The 24,262-nt window shown below is 39.4% G+C and overlaps 1 protein-coding gene across 2 annotated transcripts in view; it reads right to left on the bottom strand.

Moving 5' to 3' along the window:
* Positions 1-24,262, bottom strand: part of ITPR2 (inositol 1,4,5-trisphosphate receptor type 2) — a 529,759-nt gene that overhangs the window by 272,251 nt on the left and 233,246 nt on the right. For both annotated transcript variants that reach the window (XM_021092919.1, XM_021092920.1), the window contains 6 exons: positions 14,802-14,891; positions 14,537-14,662; positions 7,917-8,039; positions 7,081-7,281; positions 4,478-4,729; positions 922-1,047 (listed from right to left, as the gene is read on the bottom strand). In XM_021092919.1, the coding sequence (XP_020948578.1) occupies positions 922-1,047; positions 4,478-4,729; positions 7,081-7,281; positions 7,917-8,039; positions 14,537-14,662; positions 14,802-14,891 (918 nt within the window). The remainder of the gene's footprint in view (positions 1-921; positions 1,048-4,477; positions 4,730-7,080; positions 7,282-7,916; positions 8,040-14,536; positions 14,663-14,801; positions 14,892-24,262) is intronic.

Here is a 24,262-nt window from a genome sequence, read left to right as displayed (position 1 = left end):
GCAAAAACATATGCTAGAGCATATCTAGAAAATGCCAACCAGTTCTACATGTCCTCCCCAATTCCCAAAAAAGCTAAACATGAGACAGTGGACTCAAAGTAAAAAGCAGACTATATTTTGACTGACATGAGTAATAAATACCAGATGATTGAATTACTGGAGCACACTTCCAAAGAAGACTTGGAGTAGGCAATAGTGGGCAATGCTAGGTCCTGAGTAGTTTGGTCAAGTATCCACCAGCCTGAAAGCAGTAATCAAAACCTCTTGAAATCTCTTCCATCTATGGTTTGTAATTGCATTCATGGTAAGAGGTTGAATACAAACTGATGCCAAATATGAAAAGGCTAACTGGGAGTTCCCATTGTGGCTCAGTGGGTTACAAACCTGACTAGCATTCATGAGGATGGGGGTACGGGTTTGACCCCTGGCCTCACTCAGTGGGTTAAGGATCTGGCTTTGCCGTAAGCTGTGCTGTAGGTCACAGACACAGCTTGGATCTGGCATTACTGTAGCTGTGGCTGTAGGCTGGCAGCTGGAGCTCCAATTGGATCCTTAGCCTGGGAACCTCCATATGTCACAAGTGCAGCCCTAAAAACAAATAAACAAACAAACAAAAAAGCTAACCAATGTAAAGAGGCTAAAATTCCATTTAATACCAGTGATACAGTCAGTTGTAAAAGTGAAAATGAACATCTTGTTGCCACATACACTGTACTGATATTGTGTATATATTAACTCATTCAATTTCACTCAGAGTCTTATGAAACTCAGTCACAACTTTTTGAATGTAACCGATCACACCCAAATATCGTTGGTTTAATTCTAAGTTTTCATCCAGATGTTCGATACCGCTTAGTCAAAATATATATCCAGAACCTTACTAAACATAAAGTAGTATTTAATGATCAAAGTGTAACTTACCCTTGCCATATCCACCAAGAAGTTCTCAAATAACTTCCAAATGTGGTTACTTGTGTAGATTTCCTTCATTTCCACTTCAGTGTCAACGTAACAGTGATTGACAAAATTCACATAGGCAATTTTAACCTGTGCAAGTTACAAATATAAAAGAAAGTGAGTTTTACTTTATTCTGCATTTTCTATTATGAACGGTTAAAGAAACTTGTATTATTTCCTTATAGTAATTTATAGCACATTTTGTGTCTATCCAGAGAGCATTCCTATCTCCTTTCTTTTGCTAAAACACTCCACCCCCGGACCCAGGATAAACCCATGACCTCATATCCCATTCCCCCCGGGGGCCCAGTGATGGGTAGGAGAATGTGAACTTCATGTAAACTAAGCTGAACATACTTCAGACACTAGGAGTCAAAAGTGCTCCCTTTCCTGTGTCCCCTCTTTCCCTTCCCTCCTCTCCTCCTCATATCCCCTCCTCCTCTCCTCTTCTCTGTCTCTGTCATTCATTCATTCATTCACTCATATTTTCTCCCACTCTCTCTCTCTTTCTCATTGTCAAAATGGAACAAAGTAAACCTGAACTCCAAGCAGCCATCTTCTCCAGGTGTGTGGAGGAAAATTATGCTCAGGTGAAGAGCATGAGGGAAAAACACAAAGTACAGGGGAACAAGAGATAAGAAGGAACTCTGACGTTGTTTGAACCTCTTATTCCATCTGAATAACTACCCTTCAATTTCCCCAATAAAGGAGCCAGTAAAATCCCCCCTCCTTTTTTTTGTCTTTTTAGGGCCGTACTTGTGGCATATGGAGGTTCCCAGGCTAGGGGTCTAATCGGAGCTATTGCCACCAGCCTACGCCAGAGCCACAGCAATGCCAGATCCGAGCCCCATCTGCGACCTACACCACAGCTCATGGCAACACCGGATCCTTAATCCACTGAGCGAGGCCAGGGAACCTCATGGTTCCTAGTAGGATTTGTTTCTGCTGCGCCACAATGGGAACACCCCCCTTTTTGAATTAAACTAGTTTAAACTAGTTTCTATCACTTGCAACCAAGAGTTCTAATACAATGTTTAATATATTGACTAAATAATACTTTATTGCCATTCAAAAGCATTTAAATTACTGTTTCTGAAAAGATGCCAGCTCACAATTTACCAGAAAAGGGGGAGGGGGGATTATTTTAAGATGTAGTAAAGTTCCTTCCCAGATTTAACAAAATTCCTCATAAAAAAACAAGGAAGAATCTCATCAACATATACAATTTCTAAAGTATATGGGTTAATAGTTTTTGTTTTTCCTTTTTTTCTCTTCTCTTCTTTCCTCGCTCTCTTTCTCTCTCCCCTTCTCCCCCTCTCTCTCTGAAAATATGATGAATGCTATAAATCTCCCCTGAAAAATGCACATACATTAAAAAATCATGTAAAGAATTTCAGGGGATTCACAGAATCCAAGTTAGAACTGTAAGGAATACAGGGCCAGCTTTCTTGCTCTTAGTACTTATCTCTACTTGACTAAAACATATCTTCAGTGTCAGGGTGCCCTTATCAAAGGCTGATCATAGGATAGATAGGGAGACATCAGAGCATTCAATGTGCTATCATAATCATCTTGACAGCAGTAATGCTCATTGTTTGCTACCCACCAAACACCTCCAGCATTTTGTATGGAATATTTTAATTTAATCCTCCAACAATCTTACCGGGTACATACTTTATCATTATTTCACTTCAAAACTGTATACACTGGAGTTTCCGTCATGATGCAGCAGAAAGAAATCTGACTAGGAACCATGAGGTCCCTGACCTCACTCAGTGGGTTGAGGATCCAGCGTTGCCATTGAGATGTGGTGTAGGTGGAAGACAAGGCTTGGATCTGGTCTGGCTGTGGCTGTGGTGTAGGCCGGTAGCTGTAGCTCCGATTTGACCCCTATCCTGGGAACCTCCATATGCCATGGGTGTGGCCCTAAAAAGACAAAAGACAGAAAAAAAAATTGTATACATTGAAGATTAGGAAAGTTAAGGAACCTGGTGGAATCAGTCACTTAGCTAGGAAGTAATGATCCAAGGTTCTGACTCATTCTTTAATCCCTGCATTTACTCACTCGAAACTTATATATAAAATGTAAGCTCAGGCTCAGGCACTATAATGGTGAACACAAACCAACCCAGTTATTACTCTCATTGAACTTATTTATAATCTTGGGAAAGAATGTGAAGGCTAAGGGCATTTGTTAACTAATAAAATTCAAATGTCAAACATCAAATTATAGACTCTTATAGACTCTACTCTGGGAGACCAGGGAAGTCTTCTTGAAGAAGTAATGCTTCAGTCAAGATCTGAAGGATGGGAGTTCCCGTCATGGCACAGTGGACACGAATCCAATTAGGAACCATGGGGTTTCCAGTTCGATCCCCGGCCCCGCTCAATGGGTTGAGGATCTGGCGTTGTTGCCATAGCTGTGGTGTAGGTCGCAGATGCATCTTGTATCCTGCATTGCTGTGGCTGTGGTGTAGGCTGGCAGCTGTAGCTCTGATGAGACATCTAGCCTAGGAACCTCCATATGCTGCTGCTGCAGCCCTAAAAAACACAAAAAGAAAAAAAGATCTGAAGGATGGAGGAGGGGAATATACAAGGTTAGAGTGGTGTGGTCAGAGAGAACGGATTAGTCAGAATCAGGACCCCCAGTAATGACAGAACCCACAGATTTAATCTATGCTTCCTTTCTTTGCCATCTTATTTCAAACCAATCAAGGCAAGAAGTAGCCCTGGTTTGGGGTGCCAATAATGCCACAAAATTTCATAAAAATATACTTTCAAGTCCATCACTATGTAGGACTATGTGGACGTAGGGAAGTGAATCCAAGCTGACACCTTTTTAAGGTACTGTGATTTAAAATGTTGGGATTTATATCCCATTAACTGTAGCACACATTTATGAACTGTGCAACAACATACCACAACAGTAGAAAAGAAAGAAATTACTGCAGTGAACATTCCTGGAAGCCTCATTAATGCTGCTGGCACACAGCCAGTTTCTAATGAGTATTTTTTTCCCTATCACCATGCTAAACTAGGAGAGAGGGTAAGCGATGACGTGTGAATAAAGCAAAACGCGTGTCTATGTTTCCAAGAATGCATCTACTCTGTAAAGTAAAAGTAAACCTAGAAAATCTAAGAGGGATCCTGCAGCACCATCCTAGCCTCTGCTATTGATGACTGTGAATTATTTACAACGCACCTGTTTTATGCTCAAGAACATACTAGAGGTTACAAGTACATTTTTCAGTTTGATCACAATGCCATGCCTAGAAATTCCTATAGTAACTTCTAGTAAATGAACAGAGGCTATACTTGAAATAGGTTTATCATCTTTCATAGTTCCTTGTGGAACAAACAAGGAAACTTCTTATGCTCTTTTCAATGTTTCTAATTATAGAACTAAGTACAATCCCTCAGCTCAAGAGATCATCTCATTATAAATAATAGTAGGAGGACTTCTGGCACTTATTAAAAATTCATAACAATTCTGTTCCTGCTGAGCTTTTACTAGGCTTACCTCGGGGATGCAGTCGTCATGGGTCACTACCCTCACGATGTCATCCAGGGGCAGAAGGGAATTGCACTTGATTTCGGTGTAGACATTTTTGCCTTCTGTGCACGCTGCCAGCAACTCCACAAGGGTGATGTGGTAGGCTAAGGCACCACCCTCATCTCCTCGGTCTCTCTCTGAACACATCATATGGAGCAGGATGGGAAATGATGCTCTATCATTGTAAAATATCAGCACATCTTCACCTCCATTTATCAACTGAAATGATAACAAGAGAGTCTCCATAGCAGTCCAAATATTCTCCTTAATAGTTCTTGCCAAGGCTTGGTCTTTCTAGAAACACATGCAGCTCTTTGTAAAAACATAGATAACACTACAAAAGCAGAACTACACCCAGGTGGGAGGGTAAAAAGTTTCTAGTCGTGTGTCAAGTGATTAGTTGTGAATGTGATCAACACCAGTGGGGGAGATTTGGGAGAGATGGATGGGGAGCAAGAATAAATGACACAGATGACAGTAAACTGTTCAGTGAGTTACCCACTGACATGAAACCTGCAAAATACTCCAATAAAGTTACTTCCTTCTACTTTAAATGGAAAATCCCATTACCAAAGCATGAGAGATCTTAAAAGTCTAATTTTACTAAAGAATAAAAATATCTTCACCCCCTGCAATAATGACAGGATAAGTAAGCAAGTATATTGAACCAAATGCAGCACCATAAGAATTTGGAGATTCCAGGTGTCATGGATATTGGTAGAGAATGGAGGTAAAAGCAGAGACAGGAGAAATAAAGAGGAAAGGACAACTCTTAAAAAAAGAGAGAGAGACAAAGAACTAAGTAAATAGGGGCTTTTAGGGCATACATTTTCCTTCCTGTTTTGCTTACGTAACTTGAGTGGAATTCCAGCAGGTGGTAATTTTATTGCTCCATCTCAGTAATGGCTCAGTAATGGCTACTTTTCCTTTGCAAACTGTATTTTCATTTTATTAAGGAATTATTTCCATGACTGTCACGAACCCCAGGCTGAGGTAACAGGGATGAGTTCTGGAAGCCACTACACCCTAGTCTGAACTTTGTGGGTTACAACCACTGTCCTCTCTACCTCAACTGAGGACCCAGACTCGTGACGTCTCAATCCCTGCCCTCTCATTCCTGGAAGATGCCAAGGCCAACCATGTAAGAGGCTTTTTCAGGCGAGAAGACAGCTTTTGCCTTCCCAAAAGACAAACCCTCTACTTCGCTCTATGAGGCAGATAGCAATCCCACACCACAGACAGGTGGGGGCCTGCGCAGGCCTCAATTCTCACTGTCAATTACAGCACCAATCTTCGTACGCCAATGCGAAATATTTTAGTTACACAGTTTACGTCATTTTTTTCTCTATTTCATTTGAATTGGTAACATATTTGAGTTGACAAGGCAGTTAACTGGCTTACACTGAAAGTCTTGTTGAAAGAGAACATATATGGGTGAAAAATATGTCTTATATCTTAACAAAATATCATAAGTGCTTCTTTACAATAGAAACACTTTACCTAATAAATGTCATACTCTTTAACTATTTGCTGCTTTTCCATTTTCATTCTTTCCTTGATAATTTTCCAAAATCAAATTAACTCCCACACTTCTGGGCAATGAAGAACTAAGGTGAATGTAAATATAGATAAGAGGTAAATTTTACACATTTAAAATGCTCCTTAAATGTTGTATTAACAATAATTTACATAAAAAATTTAAGGCTTTAAGCCAAATTAATTTTAAGAGTTCTATGGGACAGGAAGGACTCACATTGTATCAATATAGAAATTACCCCCCCCCAATTTACAGTATATAATTATGAAAATCCTCCCAACTCAACATAATCTACATAACTGTTTGGAGCCATGGTTGAAAGCTGCCTTAATCCATACGGGCCTTTAGAGAACCATTAGGTCATGGAGCAATGATTTACCGGGGGCTGGGCTCAGAGCTGTCAGTTCTCCAAAGTATCATTGGGTTCCTAGTGAGTAACTCATTCACTGTATAAATCTTGCTTAATGCCAAACATCATGATGAAAAGGGCAAAATAAATGAAGTATTTCTTCCATTTGTTTTTCTTCAATTTTTAACTTAACTCTAAGTGGCTAAGTTTCCACATGTAAGAAATCACTGATGAATAACTTCTATTAACTAGTTTAATTCCCTTCAAAGCCCTCTGCAAATAGCAGCAAAGAACACCCATGCTATATCTCAGGAACAGAGTTAAAAAGGCACTTGAAAAGCAGAGTTTAATCCATTTTCATTGTATCGTGAAACTTAAAAACATAAAATGGAATCCCTTCCATTCTCCATAACCCATAACATTTCATGGGATTTTATCCATTATTTAAAATACACAAATTCATTAAAAATCCAAAAGAAAAAAACTCCTAAAAACTTATTAAATCAACAAATGATCTCTTCCTTCACTAGATTTAAGCCAACTACCTCTGTGCTTACTCAGTCTTGATTAAATGATTTCCCAGCGTTGTTGGGGGAGTTTTTTTTTTTTTTTTTTACCTCTCGAAACGAACAGAGAACACATATGGTTTCTATGAAGCTGATAAAATGTAAACGCAGAACATACCTCGGTCATTACCATATCCTGGCACTTCTTCACATATTTGCCATCTGCCTTGACAATCGTCTGCAGAAACCTCAGGTACTCCACGTGGCGGCCGTGTGTCTCAATGCAGTGCACAAAGTGCTGGACAACCCTCTCGCTGATTTCATTGCACAGATGGTAGTTGTTCATGAAGATGTGCCGCATGGTTTCTGCTTCAAGGAGCTACACACAGAGGAACGCGCCCTTGTAACTCTGACAAGATCAATTTTCTATCCTATCATACTCAGACCAATTGCTGGGCTTGTGATCAGTTTCATTTTTTATGCAAAGCTTTTCTGTGCAAGTCTTCTACAAAATGCCATGAGATCATTCAGCACAAAAAAGAAAACTGAACTCACAAAGAAATTTGGTTGGAAAAGGAAGCTTATGATCATAAAGATGCTGGCAAGAGCATTCTTGAGATTAATTTAATGCTGAGCTTAATTCAAAGGCAGCTCTTCCTTAGTATCTGCTGATACATGTTTTACAGAACAGAGTTAACGCCACCTTCTGTTTTTCCGTATTTAACTTGCTCCTGGCATTGCAGAGTGAGTCTTTATCCTACCACCTCTTTTCCCTAACATTAAACTATGTATATATAAATAAAGTTATCATCTGCAGGCAAAATTTGTGTAATTTTTCCAGTTTCTTTAAATGTTTCCTTAATGGAAATAAAAAGGCATTGCTTCTTAGGAGGAGAACCCCTACCAGGAAGAAAATGATGTGATGAAGAGAAATAAAATTACATCCATCAGTGTTGCAAAAACAAATTCAATGGACACGATACTGTAACTATTAGACATCATTCAAATACTTACACCAGGCGTTAAGAACAAATTCAGATGTTTATGGAGGAGAACTTGGTTCTGTGGATTTCCTCTGCAGAAGTTCTGCAGGAATGTATGGGCTAGATTCATGACTTCATTCATCTTTTCATCGTTCTGGAAGTTAAAGAATAGCGCATGTTACAGAGAAACACAGCTGAGCAAAAATACTATCAAAGAGGGTACCAGTTGTGCCTCAGCAGGTTAAGGACCTGACATTATCTCTGTGAGGGTGTGGGTTCGATCCCCGGCCTGGCTCAGTGATTTAAGGATCTGGGCATTGCTGGAATTTGTGGCATAGATCTCAGATGCAGCTCGGATCCAGCGTTGCTGTGGCTATGGCATAGGCCAGTGGCTGCAGCCCTGATTTGACCCCTGGCTTAGGAACTTCTACATGCCGCAGGTTATAGAAGAATAACATCTATCAAAGAATACATCTTGTTCCCAAATGTACAGGGTTCCTCTTGGCCACTGTTGTATGCTCCCTTTCTCTTTCTACTCCTCTCCCAGTTATTACCCTTCCTGCTGCTCACTCTCTTCATTTTTTAGATGTCTCTCCCCTGCTCTTTATTTTTCCTCCTATTATCTGCTCTGCTCCATTCTTTCATTCCCTTCTTTGTTTCACAGTTCATCTCTCACGCTCCCCAACTGAACCACGACAATTTCCCATTCCTGTACGAGGTGCCTCTTCTCTGACTCTGCTGCCACACTTCTCTGTCCCTTCTTCGTCCCTCCCTGGCCCCGTCGTTCTCCCTGGTTCTGCTCTCTTCTCTGCTGCAGGCTCCAATCCCCCTTTCCTCCCATCTCTTGGACCCCCCCTCTCCTAGGGTTTCTGTGTCCCTAGATCTTCCTCTTCCTTTTGTTTTCTGTTTCTCCCCCTTCCCCGCCCTCTATATGCCCCTTCCTCCAGCTCCTCCCTTCCTACTTTCCCAGCGTCTATCTCTCCTCTCCTGCTCTTGAACCCCTGGTCCTCCTGCCTTGCCCCACTCTTTCTTCTCCCCACTCACTTGTCCTCCGTTTCCCTACCTTTAATTCTGTCTGTCGGTCTGTCTCTCTCCCTCTCTCTTTTTATATATAATATTTATAAGATATATATTTTATATAATATATATAATATATATAATAAATATAATACTGTATTATGTTTCTGAACTTATCTCTATTCTTCCCTCTCCCCTCTCTCTGCCCCTTCTTTTTCTGGTTACTTTGTCTCTTATTTCCACCTCTTTCCTTTCCATTTTCTTTTTCTTTGTCTTTTATCTTTTTAGGGCCCCACCCACAGCGTTTAGGGGTCTAATCAGAGCTCTAGCCTTTGGCTTACGCCACAGCCACAGCAATGTCAGATCTCAGCCGCGTCTGCGACCTACACCACAGCTCGTGGCAATGCTAGATCCTTAACCCACTTAGCGAGACCAGGGATTGAACCTGCATCTTCATAGTTCCTAGTCAGATTTGCTTCTGCTGCGCCATGAATGGGAACTCCTCTTTTCCTTTTTCTCTCCACTGTCTGCCCCCCTCTTTTCCCCCCTCTTTGTCTCTTTCTTAACACACATACTCCTAAGTGGTTTCCTTATTCCTTGTCCTTTTCCAAAGTCCTACAATAAGCTACTATCATTATTACTAAGAGTCTCAGTAAGAAACCTAAGTTTCAAAACTCACAAAGGATGCAGACTCTCTTCTTAAAAGTGGGCTTTTAACAGCCCACTTGAAGCAACCTAAAGGTTTTTTGGGTAGATGAGTATCCCATTGTCATGTGGTCACTGTTAGGTATACAGAATGGACTCATGTTTTGAATAGTAGTTTATATGAAACGAATTTAACATTTTCTCTTCCTAGATTGACAGTCTATACTTTATGCCATCTGTAACTCAACAAACAGCCTCAGGTTATGAATAGTCTCATTTCCTGTTTATTTAAAACAGGGTTAACATAACTAGACTAATAAATACATCCAAAAAACTCCATTCTTATCTTAAAAAATAGGAAGTTTTTATTTCAAAATATACATTTTCCTTTATAGGTGTAACCCAGGGACAGTGAAAAGACATCAAAGGGAGTTCAGCCATAGGAATGTCTAATTCCTGTAGAGGAGCTGGCCAGTACAGGAAAACATGAAGGCCAGTTCTATTGGAACCCGCAATTCTTTGAAACTGTCATATTATGCTTTTTTTGTTTATTTCTGTACAACCTAGCTTTTAAAACTGAGCAAACAAATTCCACTGGCATTTTTTCATAAGAACTAGGACCAATAACTCTAAAATTTATAGGGAGCCACAAAAGCCCTGAATAGACAAAACAATCTTGAAGAAGAATAACAAAGCTGGAGATACCATGCTCCCTGATTTCAATCTCTACTGCAAAGCTATAGTCATCAAAACAGTATGATACTGGCACAAAAAGAGACACATCGATCAATGGAACAGTATGGAGAGCCCAGAACATGTGGTCAGTTAATCTACAACAAAGGAGGCAAGAAAAAAGAATACAGAATAAACCCAAGAACTTGTGGTCAGCTAATCTACAACAAAGGAGGCAAGAATACAAACAAACATAATCAGAGAACCAGAATTACAGATAAAGAAGACAGGCTCTTCAATAAATATTACTGGGGAAACTGGACAGCTAATGCAAAAGAATCAAACTGGACTACTTTCTCATACCACACACAAAAATAAACTCAAAACGGATTAAACACTTAAATGTAAGCTCTGAAACCATAGCACTCCCAGAAGAAAACACACACAGTACACTTTTTGATGTTGGTCTCAGCAATCCTTTTTGGATGTCTCTTCAGGCAAGGGAAACAAAAGCAAAAATAAACCGGACCTAAACAAACTAGAAAGCTTTTGTACAGCAAAGAAAACTATCAACCTACTGAAGGGTAGAAGATATTTAGAAATAATATATCTGATAATAATAACCAAAATATACACAGAACTCATAAGACTCAACATCAAAAAGCAAAGCCAAGACATGGAAACAACCCAAATGTCCATTGACAGATGACTGGATTAGGAAGATGCCATGTATATATATACTATGAATACTACTCAACCATAAAAAAGAACAAAATAATGCCATTTGCATCAACATGGATGAAACTAGAGACTCTCATACTGAGTGAAGTAAGTCAGAAAGAGAAAGACAAATACCATATGATATCACTTATATCTAGAATCTAACATGGCACAAATGAACCTTTCCACAGAAAAGGAAATCATGGACTTGGAGAATAGACTTGTGGTTGCCAAAGGGGAGGGGAAGGGAATGGGGTTGACTGGGAGCTTGGGGTTAAGAGATGCAGACTACTGCCTTTGGAATGGATTAGCAATAAGATCGTGCTGTGTAGCACTGGGAACTATGTCTAGTCACTTATGATGGAGCACGATAATGTGAAAAAAAGAATGTATACATGTATGTGTAACTGGGTCACCATGCTGTACAGTAGGAAAAAAAAATTGTATTGGGGAAATAACCAAAAAAAATAGAGGAGCTGAATAGACATTTTTCCAAGGAAGACATACAGATGGCCAGCAGGCACATGAAAAGATGCTTAACATCACTAATCATCAGAGAAGTGCAAATCAAAACCACAATGAGATATCAGCTCATACTTGTCAGGAAAACTATTACAAAAAATAGCAAGTGTTGGTGAGATTGTGGAGAAAAGTGAACTCTTGTGCACTGTTGCTGAGAATGTAAATTGATAAAAATAATTCCTCAAAAATTAAAAATAGAAGTACCATATGGCCTAGCAATTCTACTTCTAAATATTTTTCTCAAGAAAACAAAAACACTAATTCAAAAAGATACATGTAACTCTCTGTTCATTGTGGCATTATTTACAACAGCCACAATACAACAGCAAAATATCATCAACAGATGAAAGGGTAAAGAAAATAAAGAAGATGTGGTGTACACACACACACACACACACACTGGAATATTACTCAGCCACAAAAAAAGAATGGAATTTTGGCATTTGCAACAACATGGGTGGATTCACAGGGTATTATGATAAGTGAAATAAATGAGATAGACAAATACTGCATGATTTCACTTATACATGGAATCAAAAAAAAAAAAAACCACCACAATAAACAAACAAAACCAGAGAACCAGAGTTATAGATGAAGAGAACAAACTTGCCATTGCCAGAGGGGAGGGGGAGGGGAGAGGTTGAGTAAAATAGTTAAGAGAGATTAAAAGGTACAAACTTCAATTATAAAATGAGTAAGTTACAAGAATGTAATGTACACCATAGGGAATATAGTCAATAATATTGTAATAATTTCTTATGGTGATGGAATGTAACTAGACTTATTATGGTCATCATTTTGTAATGCAGAGACATATCAAATCACCATGTTATACATCTGAAACGAATTTAATATTGCAAGTCAGTTACACGCTGATGAAAATAAGTAACAATAATAAAACTGTGCAAACTCATAAACACAAAGTAGTTGTAAAATAAAAGGACTCAATCACATGCCTAATACTCATGTTAGAATAACAAAGATATAATAATTTGGATAATAAATACTAAGGATTTAACACCATTTGCTGCCTTTCAATCATTATTTTGGTGCATTTGCTAACACAGTTTAATTTATACCATCTCTGGAATGGTATAATTTATAAATTTACTTTTCTTTTTTTATGGCCATACCTGCAGCACATAGAAGTCCCCAGGCTAGGGGTTGAATCAGAGCTGCAGCAGCTGGCCCTACACCACAGCCACTGCAATGCTGGATCTGAGCCACATCTGTGACGTACACCACAGCTCATGGCAACGCTGGATCCTTAACCCACTGAGTGAAGTCAGGGATCAAAGCCACATCTGCATGGACACTGTATCAGATTCTTAACCCACTGTGCCACAACAGGAACTCCTAAATTTACATGTTAAGAAATAACTGAGCCAGAGAGGGGGCAAAGCAGTATGACAAGTGGAAGTCTAATTGAGGAGAGCATCCACACAGAGGGGCCTGGCATGGCAGACTCGTGCCCAAGAGAAATAAATAGGGCATCTCTCCTAAGGGAGTGGTGGTCAGAGCCTGCGTGAGGTGCTGAGGGCATTCATATGGAGGAATGGGCAACAGTGGTGATGGAAAGTGAGTTACAAAAGGGTATTAAGAAATGAGTAGCTATAGAAGTTCCCGTCAAGGCTCAGTGGTTAACAAACCCGACTAGTATCCAAGAGGACGTGAGTTTGATCCCTGGCCATGCTCAGTAGGTTAAGGATCCAGCATTGCTGTGGCTGTGGTGTAGGCCGGCAACTAGAGCTCCTATTTAACCCCTAGCCTGGGAACCTCCAATGCTGTGGGTGTGGCCCTAAAAAGACAAAAAGACAAAACAAAAATAAATGAGTAGCTGCAGTCACACACACACACACACACACACACACACACACACACACACACACCCCAATAGATGTGCCTATTAAGAGAGTGTGGAGGGGCAAAACCTCAACAGCAATAAGTACATTTAGTTCTCAGAATTTTGCTTCCAATGACCATTCTCGCCAAAACAGAATTGGGGCTTCTTGTAGGAATGGTTGTTTCCAGAGGTGGGACGAGAAGAGTGCAAGGTGAACCGGGAACATTTTAATGGGAGATAAAGCAAGGAACTACTCAAAGAATGATGGCAACATTTTTGAGGACAGGGATTGAAGGGCCTCCACTAGTTAAATCTGGGACCCTCAAAATAAATAATGAAAGAATCCTAATAAGCATCTCTAAGTTCAGAGTGATACAAATAAATAAATGAATAAATTCAAAGTTTGCTTTAAAAAACAGAATACTTGGTTTCCAAGAACCACTCCACAAAATACTTACTCATAATAAAGGGAAGTTGAGTATTTCATAGTGAGAACCCTGGCAGACATCACCCTAATCAAGTGAACCAAGTTAAACATCACTGGTCATGGGTCTAATCAAAATCATGTGCCGCCTGATAGGAAGCAGTTACGTTCCTACCAAAGATGCATAACTAAAGCTAATCACGAGGGAGTATCAGATGACCCAAATAAAGGGACAGTCTTCAAAATATGCACCCTGTGGTACATGGAATGATTGGCCAACAGGGACCTGCTGTATAGCACAGGGAGCGCTACCCAGCATGCTGCGATGGTCTATATGGGAAAAGAATCTGAAAAAGAATGGATGTGTGTATATGTATAACTGAATCACTTTGTTGTACAGCAGAAATGATCACAGCATTGTAAATCAACTTCAACAAAACTTTTAAAAATGGGAAAAAAATTAGATGCTCCGTTTTCAAAAGTGTCAATGTCATGAGAGTCCCAGCCTCAGAAGATTTAAATGGACATGGGCACCAACAGCACCTGTTTCTCAAGTGGCTCTTTCTCTCAAACAGGACACGATTGGGATGATGGGGGAAATGTGAATGGCATGTGAGGATGAGCTGGCAGTGGAGTATCATGCTCTTTCCCTTGTTTTGTGGTTGTGTTTGCGGGGGACATGCACTAAAGGGCTCAGGGCATCAGATTGGCAACTTACTTGCAAAGAATTCAAAATTCTTTGTAACTCTGCTATAGTGAACTTGTGTCAAAATTTAAAACTAAAGGAAAAAAGTACCTAAGCACTTACCTTTTCATAGGGGATCTGCAAAAGGTCCAACACCACTGAATGAGCTCCCATATTTTTCAGTAATCGTTGATGTTGATTCCGACACTTTTTATTCTGTACACAGAGTTTACTTAACCTAATCAAAATCTTTCAAAAGAAGAAGAAAAGCATTAAGTAGTATTTGTTGTATGTGTATGTCTAACAAATACATAAATATAATAAAAAAGCAAAACTTATTTGCCATGCGAGTATAAACCCCTATAAAAAACATTTTATATTTGCTGACCTCCTTTACAATCCGGTAGTTGTTGCTCTTATTGCTGTCAATCTGGGGCTTCTTTGTTCCATCTTGTACTGGACTTAAAATGTTTGAGTCCTAAAATAAACACAAAAATGTATTTTATACCACAAAGAGCTTTGTAATAAATGTATGCATTTGGAAATAAACAATGAATACATGTTGCGATTATTTTGCGATGTATTTCTTATTCAACTTAAATGTGTCCTTTGTATTTTTTTAATCTCATAAAATCTCCTTGGGTTAAATGAGTCCTGCAAATTACCGCTTCCCAATAACAACCAAGTGACAAGATCTATGGCATTACTAGTAATTAATAAGTTAAAAAGGGAAAGGTTTTACACATAATATTATCAGTGCATTTCCTTTTGTTAAGTATATCAGACATACCATGGTTTATATTGCCTATAGGAAAAGGAATAGTAGAAATCCAGAGCATAGAAGGTATATTTTTATGATCAGGGATGAACTGTAGGGGGAAACAAAAAAAGACTGAAGGAGCATATCACCCACACACAAAAACACTTCAGAGATGGGAGGAAAAAACACCTTAACCCAAGAATTCTCTGACGGGTTACCATGACATCCTTAAAACTCATGACTGAAGGCCTACCAACCAGGAAAATGAAGAAAATAAAAGAAAATTTAAATTAAAAACAGTATTTAAATGACTAAATTAATAGAGCTTATTAAGAGGACCCAAACCACCAAAAACATTTCATTATTACTACCATTATCTGGAGCAGCACAGAAAAAATATAGGGAGTGTACATATTTTAAATATCAGCTATTGGAATCACCATGTAAAAATAAAATACCAGTTACAAACAATTTAACACCTGAACATTTATTGAGACTTAATATGTGCCAAGTACTAGGCGATGGTGAATGGCTACAAAAGAAATAGACGATATGGTCCTTCTCATGAGAAAATCAGTCTTCCTAAGAAATCAGGGAGAAATCCAAAAACAAAGATTTGAACTGGGCAGAATTCACTGTTCAGAGAGAGAGAGGAAGACTGGCAATAGCTTTAGAGAGCTTTATGAAGGAGGGCAAGTTGAAGTCAAGGTCTTGAAAACTGAAAACTATTTAGTTAAGTATGAGAGATGTGTGGGAGGGCAGGGGGATACTTGTTAGATGCAGAAGTCACTGTAGCCAAAGGCACGGTAGAAAGAAAAACACAACAGTGTGTAGAAAATGGTGAGAACTGACAAAGCACCTTTGTCAAAGTGGGCACTGAGGCAGAGTGCTACCTGAGTACCACCCTGATTTACAACAGGTGTAAAATTGTACTTGGAATGAATGCCAAGTTCAACGTGAGTTTAAAGAACACCCTAAAGTCCTGACTACACTGATGGTGTTGGGCTCTCACAGTTAAAGAAGACTGTAATCTAAGCTCAGGAAAATGTAAAATAGATAGGAAGCCAAACAATAGAATTTCATTTGTCCCAAAGTGCTGGACAAAGCACAAAATTAAGGCAAACCAGGAAAGAAAAAAAAATTTCCTTAAAAAGAATGGATATATATATATATATATATATATATATATATATATATATATACACACACACATATATATATCTGTGACTGATTTACTTTGCCATACACTTAAAACCAATACAATAATATAAATCAACTATACTCCAATAAAATTAAAATTTAAATATATATTTAAAAATATATACACACATATATATGTGTGTGTGTGTGTGTGTGTGTGTGTGTGTATATATATATATATATATATACATATTTTTTTTCCTCCTTGCTAGTCAAAGAATTCTGGTGAAAGGCTTCAAGAAGGAAAGTGACTTGGTCCATCTGAAGCCATCACCACTGCTCAGTTAGCTCCAATCCTCTCTGGCTTCTCTGCAGGCAAATACTGCCCAAGAAGGAGGCTCTTTCAACCTGAACCTCATCTTAGCGAGTAACCTCTTCTCCATTTTACTGAACATAAGGAAATTCCCCTACATGAAATTTCCTCTTTTCGATCTGAAAATGTCCAGTGTCATTAATAAACCTGTCTACCTTGCCTGCTGTGTCTCCTAAAAAAAGAGCTTTTGAAGCATGGAATTCTAAACTCCATCTCCCCTGCCTCTTCTCTCGGCTTTGTCCCTGTTTCTTGGGCACAAACAGTTTCTACCCTCTACCGATTCTTTCTGAACTCTTTAAAACTACAGCCAAGTTGAGGCTAACCAAGCACCTTCCATGATCCTGCCCTTCCTGGGAAGCAGTCTTGCATCTCAGATTAGAGCCCCCACTAAATTTTTCAAAAGAAGAATCTACTCCACGCTGCACTAAAATTGCTTTATGTGTCAATGACTTCTAAGGACTAAAACTGTCTTTAGCTTCTGGTTCCATGGTTCACTGCCATTTTCTTTAAATCCCACTCTGACTGTGACAAGATCAAGATTTTCTGACCACCTTGACTTTTTTAGTCAATGGAATTGCGACTGCAAAAAGTAGAGAATAAAAAACATTGAAAGTATGAAAAAATGCTCAACATCGCTGATTATAAGAGAAATGCAAATCAAAACTACCACGAGATACCACCTCACACCAGTCAGAATGGCCATCATTCATAAGCCCACAAATAACAAGTGCTGGAGGGGCTGTGGAGAAAAGGGAACCCTCCTGCACTGCTGGTGGGAATGTAAACTGGTACAACCACTATGGAGAACAGTTTGGAGATACCTTAGGAACCTATACATAGAACTTCCATATGACCCCGCAATCCCACTCTTGGGCATATATCTGGACAAAACTCTACTTAAAAGAGACACATGCACCACATGTTCATTGCAGCACTATTCACAATAGCCAGGACATGGAAACAACCCAAATGTCCATCAACAGATGATTGGATTCGGAAGATGTGGTATATATACACAATGGAATACCACTCAGCCATAAAAAAGAATGACATAATGCCATTTGCAGCAACATGGATGGAACTAGAGAATCTCATACTGAGTGAAATGAGAAAGACAAAGACAAACACCATGTGATATCACTTATAACTGGAGTCTAATATACAGCACAAATGAGCATCTCCACAGAAAAGAAAATCATGGACTTGGAGAATAGACTTGTGGCTGCCTGATGGGAGAGGGAGGGAGTGGGAGGGATCGGGAGCTTGGGGTTATCAGATACAACTTAGAATAGATTTACAAGGAGATCCTGCTGAGTAGCATTGAGAACTATGTCTAGATACTCATGTTGCAACAGAACAAAGGGTGGGGAAAAAAATGTATACATGTAAGGATAACTTGATCTCCTCGCTGTGCAGTGGGAAAATAAAATAAAAAATAAATAAATAAACTAATAATTATGCACGAAAAAAAAAAAAACATTGAAAGTATTCAAAATGTTACTGTTACCTTCCAGGGTTGTGTCATCTGTGCTAATAAGTCCTAGGAAGGCAATCCAATCTCCACCCCAGGTTAATAAAAGAAAAAAAGAATGGGAGATACAGTTCATGAGACAATAATCACTAAGTGAATCCTAAAAAGTAGTAGAAGAAAATGTAAAACTCTACTGGGAAGGGGCCACTGGGCTCATATGAATGGAAACTATTTAGATAGAAGAGAGTCCAGGTCAGAGCCTGAGACAAACAGAGCCTTTTCTATTTGATAGCAAAAATAATTTATTGATGAAAAGTAGAAATTGCAAAGTAGAAGTATAATTAAACTTTTTTTCTGATCACAAAGGTGAAGGGTGAATTTTAAAAGGCCATATTCATGTTTTTTTCTGGAAGAGAAGAAAGATTAAAGAAAACCAAATTTGTAATCCAAGCCAGGATTACAGTATTACCACGTCTAAAGATTGACAGAGCTCCTAAGGTGGAAAGATCTTTCTGATATATGTCAACTGTAAAAAAAAAAAAAAAAAAAAAAAAAGCTTTGAACCAAAGCTTTGGCAGATATATTTTTGTCTATTTTTCAAACAATGACCTGAAGAAAAAGCAACTGTCTTGTTGTAAGATAAGTAATCTCAGGCAAGATGTACCACATTACAGAAAGTTATGCTCTTTAGTTCAGCCCAAGGGAAAATACAGACAATGCTACACTCTGTAGGCATTGGAATTATGAAGAAAAATTATTTTAATTTAAAATTGCCAGCAGTCAACAAAAAAAAGGTAACACTGGAGAATTCACTAAAACAGCTCTTTTTAATTTCAGAAAATAATTCAATGTAATTAAACTGAACAAACAAAGATATTAACCCATAGACCATCTGGATGATCCTAAAGCAGCAATCAGGGGAACTTAAGAAATATGCAAACTATATAACTATAGTTAGGTTTGTTTTCTTATTTTGATATCAAAATGCTCCAAGATGTTCCAAGAGTTTTCCTCCAGAAAGGGAAGCAATTGATTATTTTTCTATATCCTATTCAACTTTGGTCGTAGGTCAGTGGCCACATCTACAAAGCCCTGGCTTCATTCTAATGACAAAATATTAGTAAGGCCCAAAATGTAGAAGCGTAATTTATGCGGAGTCCCAGAGCTGAGTAGGCTTGGGGGGGAAAATGCATAACACTGAGAACAGAGTGCTATGCCTACAGTAAATATCCAAATTATCCTTTTGACAACAGTGATTAAGAATAAATATGACACTCCTAAAATATTGCACTTTATTGTAACTGTTCCCTATAATCTGGAAGAACATGAATTTATTTCCTCTAATGGAATATGAGAACCACTTAGTTAAGTGATTTTATTGAAGCAGCTAAATTTTAATTGCATAGTGCATACTGATAAAAAAAAAGGAGGAGAAAAAAAGCAACAACAAAAAAAAGCAGTATATTCAGAATTAATATTCTGAAGAGTCTAGAAGGGCCTAGGAATTTCTAGAAGAGTCTAGAAATTGGATGGACAGTATGGATCTAGGCAAAGACCCAGAGTGAATACCTAAACAATTATGGGTTCTGAACACAGCATCACCCCCCAAATTTATTTTGCATCAGACAAGGAAATCTTTTATATCAATAGCAAAAATGATATAAGAAAATAATATTGTAGGAATTACATGGTGAACTAAACACTGGCACAAATTAATGAGGACCCAGCTCTTCAATTTAAACAAGGGCAATCATGCTTTTAGAAAAAGAAGTTTCCAAAGCCTACAATGTAGAACTGCCCGTGTTGACTCCAGCTGTGAGATTAAAATAGCTCAGTGCATGTCTTCCTTTTGTCCCCACCCCAGTCAAATTAAAAGATGTCCTTCCTCCACAGTGTCCTCAAGTCAGCAAGACTGCAAAGCATTCTGCTCACCGTCTATATCTCTAGACTTCTCTTCCTGTAACTACTTTTCAACAGAATCAGTGGCATCATTTACCAGTCACCCTCCTCCCAACTTCAGTTGTTAAATGCTTCCTTTCCCTCCCCACATCCCTCCAAAACACAAGAAAACAAATCTAATATCCTTTTACACTTGACTGACCAACCAGATGCTAATTTAGTTGAAGCTCTTCATAGTAAATATCACCTCCTCCAGATAACTGAATGATAGCCTCACTGTGGGAGGATGAGGTATTTTTTTCTCCCTTCCATCTAAGGGTAGCATCACATACCAACCATTTAGGATGATATCCAGTGGGTTGCAGAAACCCTAACATTAGCCTAGATCTACTTATCTGATCTTGCCTGTAAAGCTCATTCAGGCCGTCATGGAGGTCACCGTCGACAGTTTCTCCTTCCCTGGCTGGTGCCTAAGGCTACTTGAAGAATTGACCCAGGATCCACAGTACGGGGAAGAGGCTGCATCCACCAGTACTGGCGGATAACTTCCCTCCAGATTTCCCTCCATCCAGGTACAAATCCCTGGCCTCCTGGAGGGTAAATGCATACACCTACACTTATTCCAAACCTGTTTTCCTTTCTTTTTGTCCCAGTACAAATATAATATTGGCATTTTTCTATTCATTTATGCCTTTTTTTTTTTTCCCAGAAGCACCTGTGGCATATGAAAGTTCCTGGGCCAGGAATGGAATCAGAGCCGCAGCTGCCAGCTTACACCACAGTCAAAGCAACACTGTATCTGAGCCACATCTGTGGCATATGCCACAGTTTGTGGAAATGTTGGATCCTTCACCCAATGAGCAAGACCAGGAATGGAACCCGCATCCTCACAGATACTAGTCAGGTTCTTAATCCACTAAGCCACAAAGGGAATGCCAGATGCCATTTTAATTAGTATTTGATGATGTTTAATCAGATGTCCTAGAAAACACCCTAAATTTCTTTGACTGTCTGTATCTCTAATAAATAAGGTAACAAAAGAGAGTGTACCACTGGAATGCAATCTTTTTGCTTAAAGAGATAGGGGTAAAACAAGGAATGTATTGATGTTCAATGCAAAGTAATAGCTGACTCCCTAGGAGTGCATCAGGAACCCACTATAGCACAGCAATGTACAATACTTTTTCTAGAATACCTTCTGTAATCTTCTATTCTATTATACTTTTGTATATGATTCTCATCAGTGTTATATAAACTGTAGAAAGGATAAGGGATCCTTTGGTCTACAGGGTGACAAAGAGTAACAGAGCACTGTCCAGGAAATGAAAACGGTGCTGTACCAGAGCCCTTAGAGGCTGTGTCTGGACCTCATGTGATGTGAAGAATGTGTCCCTAGTCATGGTCACCTTAGAGCACAGCCTAATGTGCCTGAGAGAAGGGGGACTGTATGTACAGGGGGTGAGGGGAAGGAATCAGTCCCTTCTTTCTCTCTTTTATTTTTCTTTTCTTTTCTTTTCTTTTTTTTCTTCCTTCCTTCCTTCTTTCCTTCCTTCCTTCCTTCCTTCCTTCCTTTCTTTCTTTCTTCCTTCCTTCCTTCCTTCCTTTCTTTCTTTCTTTCTTTCTTTCTTTCTTTCTTTCTTCCTTCCTTCCTTCCTTTCTTTCTTTCTTTCTTTCTTTCTAAGGGCTGCACTGGTGGCATATGGAGGTTCCCAGGCTAGGGGTCAAATTGGAGCTACAATGGCTGGCCTACACCACAGCCATAGGATCTGTAGACCAGATCCAAGCTATGTCTGCAACCTACAGTGCAGCTCGTGGCAATGCCAGATCCTTACCCCACTAAGCAAGGCCAGGGATTGAACGCCCATCCTCACAAATACTAGTAGGATTCGTTCCCACTGAGTCACAACAGAAACTCCTCAGCCCCTTCTCTCAGACATCCTCTTCTGCACGCAATCACTACAGAAATGTGGCTTCCTGGTCCAGGGACATATGGATGCTCTGATCTATGAATCAATGTCTATAATTTCCCTGTAAGCCACCTGAGGAAAAAAAAACATAAACTCAGATTCCTTGCTACCAGCTTATATTAAATTAAGAAACAATGGCAAGTGAAAAATAAATACATAAAACAGTAACAGTCCTTTATAACATGAAGTAAAATGTTAAGTTTATGCTAAAATGGCATTAATTTTAAATGGAGGCCAGAAGACAAATGGGGAAAAATTTTTATGGTGGAACGATAACGCAAAGAAGCAAATTCAGGAGGTTGAAGCATGACACTTAATAATCTGCATTACAACCAAAAAGAATGAGGATGTGGAGAAGGAGCAACTGGCTCAATGCCAAACATTAGTTTTCAGAATGCATGTTTTGCCTTATTACAAGATACTCATGTAAAGCAATCACCTTTAGTAGAATCGGCTCAGACATAAAGGACAGGAATGTGTAATGTGATATGAAACAGGCAAAATAAATATGCAAGAAAGTCAAGGGCAAAAACAGAAAATGGAGACAAGAAAACAAATTCCACAAAAGGAAAATTCAGGCAAGCACTCTCCAAAATGAATAAATAATGCTCTCCACGCAATTACCACAGTGTCATTCACTGGTCAGATCCCATAGGGATTCAGACTCAGATGCTATCTGAAACTCACGGGGACTTTCTGACGTTCTGCCCCAAGCTGTGAAGGTGAGACATCCTACCAGTTACTTTTGCCAAGAGTCAGTTAGTCGATCATAAGTTTTGCTGAAGAAACCAAGTTTATAGAGAACTATTTCCCTGCTGTGCGGAATCAAAGGACTAACACTTGGGAAAGCACAATTTTCTTTCAAGATATCTTCCTAGAGGGATCGGCCTTCCTTGCCTGCTTGCTTCATCAAAGAAAAAAGATCAGAAGTGGTCGGCAAAGAATGGAAACCGGTTTTTGCTCTTAAGAGTAATAGGATGTGGAGGTGAGAGAAAAAACGTCAGATGAGGAAGAGGCACCTAGAAAGAAACAGAAAAAAAAGCAAAGCAGGGAAGGAAGGAATTAAATTCATTCTCTCAGTAAGATAAATCTGCAGACAAAAAATCAAATGCCTGTGCGGAGAGTTCATGCTAGATGAGATCACAGAAAAAAACAACACGGAGATTGTATTATTTCCCCTGGAATGCAAACGATCAAGAAATCTTCTGAAAGGACTTTTAAATGTAAGCATGTTGAAAATAATCATAGAGATAAAATGAGGAATAACATCTATCACACCCGATGGACCCTGCCATGGCCGTCCCTTGCTCAGAATGACCCTTCAGCATCACCGGGCACAGATTTCAGGAGAGCTTTACTGAGAAAGGGGGAGCAACAAGCCAAGGGTTGGCAAAAGAAGAAAAGGCACGTGTCCCCACCCTTCCATCATCCCACAGAGGGGTGGCTGCTCCACTGGACACCAGCACGGGTCTATGTTTCTGAGTAACCACTCCCAACCCCCACCTCATAGTAACTTCTCCCAGGGCCAGTTTGAGAGTAACAGATCAATGAATGGACACAAAACTTCTTGGCAGTCTGGACTGAAATGCCTGCTATTTGTAGGAATTGATCAGAAACACCAGCTAGGGGACCCAGAGAATTGAGCCTGCTCCTGCTGAGAAGCAGAAGCCACAGGTCCCGTGAGAAGCCAAATCAGTGCACAGCCTCTTAGGAGAGATGATGCTACCCCCACCCCCCACCTCCATCCCACCCCCAACTCTGCAAACAGCCAGCCAGCCTGTTATACAGGCAACCCAGAGTGAGCCCCCAAGGACACCTTCCAGTCAATTTTGTCCCTTACATCACATGCCCATTCAAAGAATAAAAACTCATGAAGTGAAAACAGGTAGATACGAATCCAAAATGCATGGATATGAAAAAGGATCCATCAGAAACCCTGAAAAGGAAAAATTAATCCTTGAAGTAAAAATGAGACAGATGGTTTGAACATCAGACTTTAGATCAGAGAGAGTATAAGTTAGTTTTTTTAAGGAAGCAGGCAACCCCACAGGTCGATAGATAGACGTGGAGATAGGTATAGATATATAGACACAGAAGCACAGTCATTGTGAGGAAAACTGAACAACAATCAGACTATTTAACACCAGTGGGAACTTCTCTTAGAAGTGCTGTGCTGCCCACATGCCCTGCTTCTCAACTCTTAACAAAGAGGTGGATGACCATCAAGGGCAAGCCTTAC

The sequence above is a fragment of the Sus scrofa genome, chromosome 5 (genome assembly GCF_000003025.6).
Source record: "Sus scrofa isolate TJ Tabasco breed Duroc chromosome 5, Sscrofa11.1, whole genome shotgun sequence".
Taxonomy (NCBI): domain Eukaryota; kingdom Metazoa; phylum Chordata; class Mammalia; order Artiodactyla; family Suidae; genus Sus; species Sus scrofa.
The sequence above is the reverse complement of the archived record's forward strand: the minus strand, read 5'-3'. Positions and strand labels throughout refer to the sequence as shown.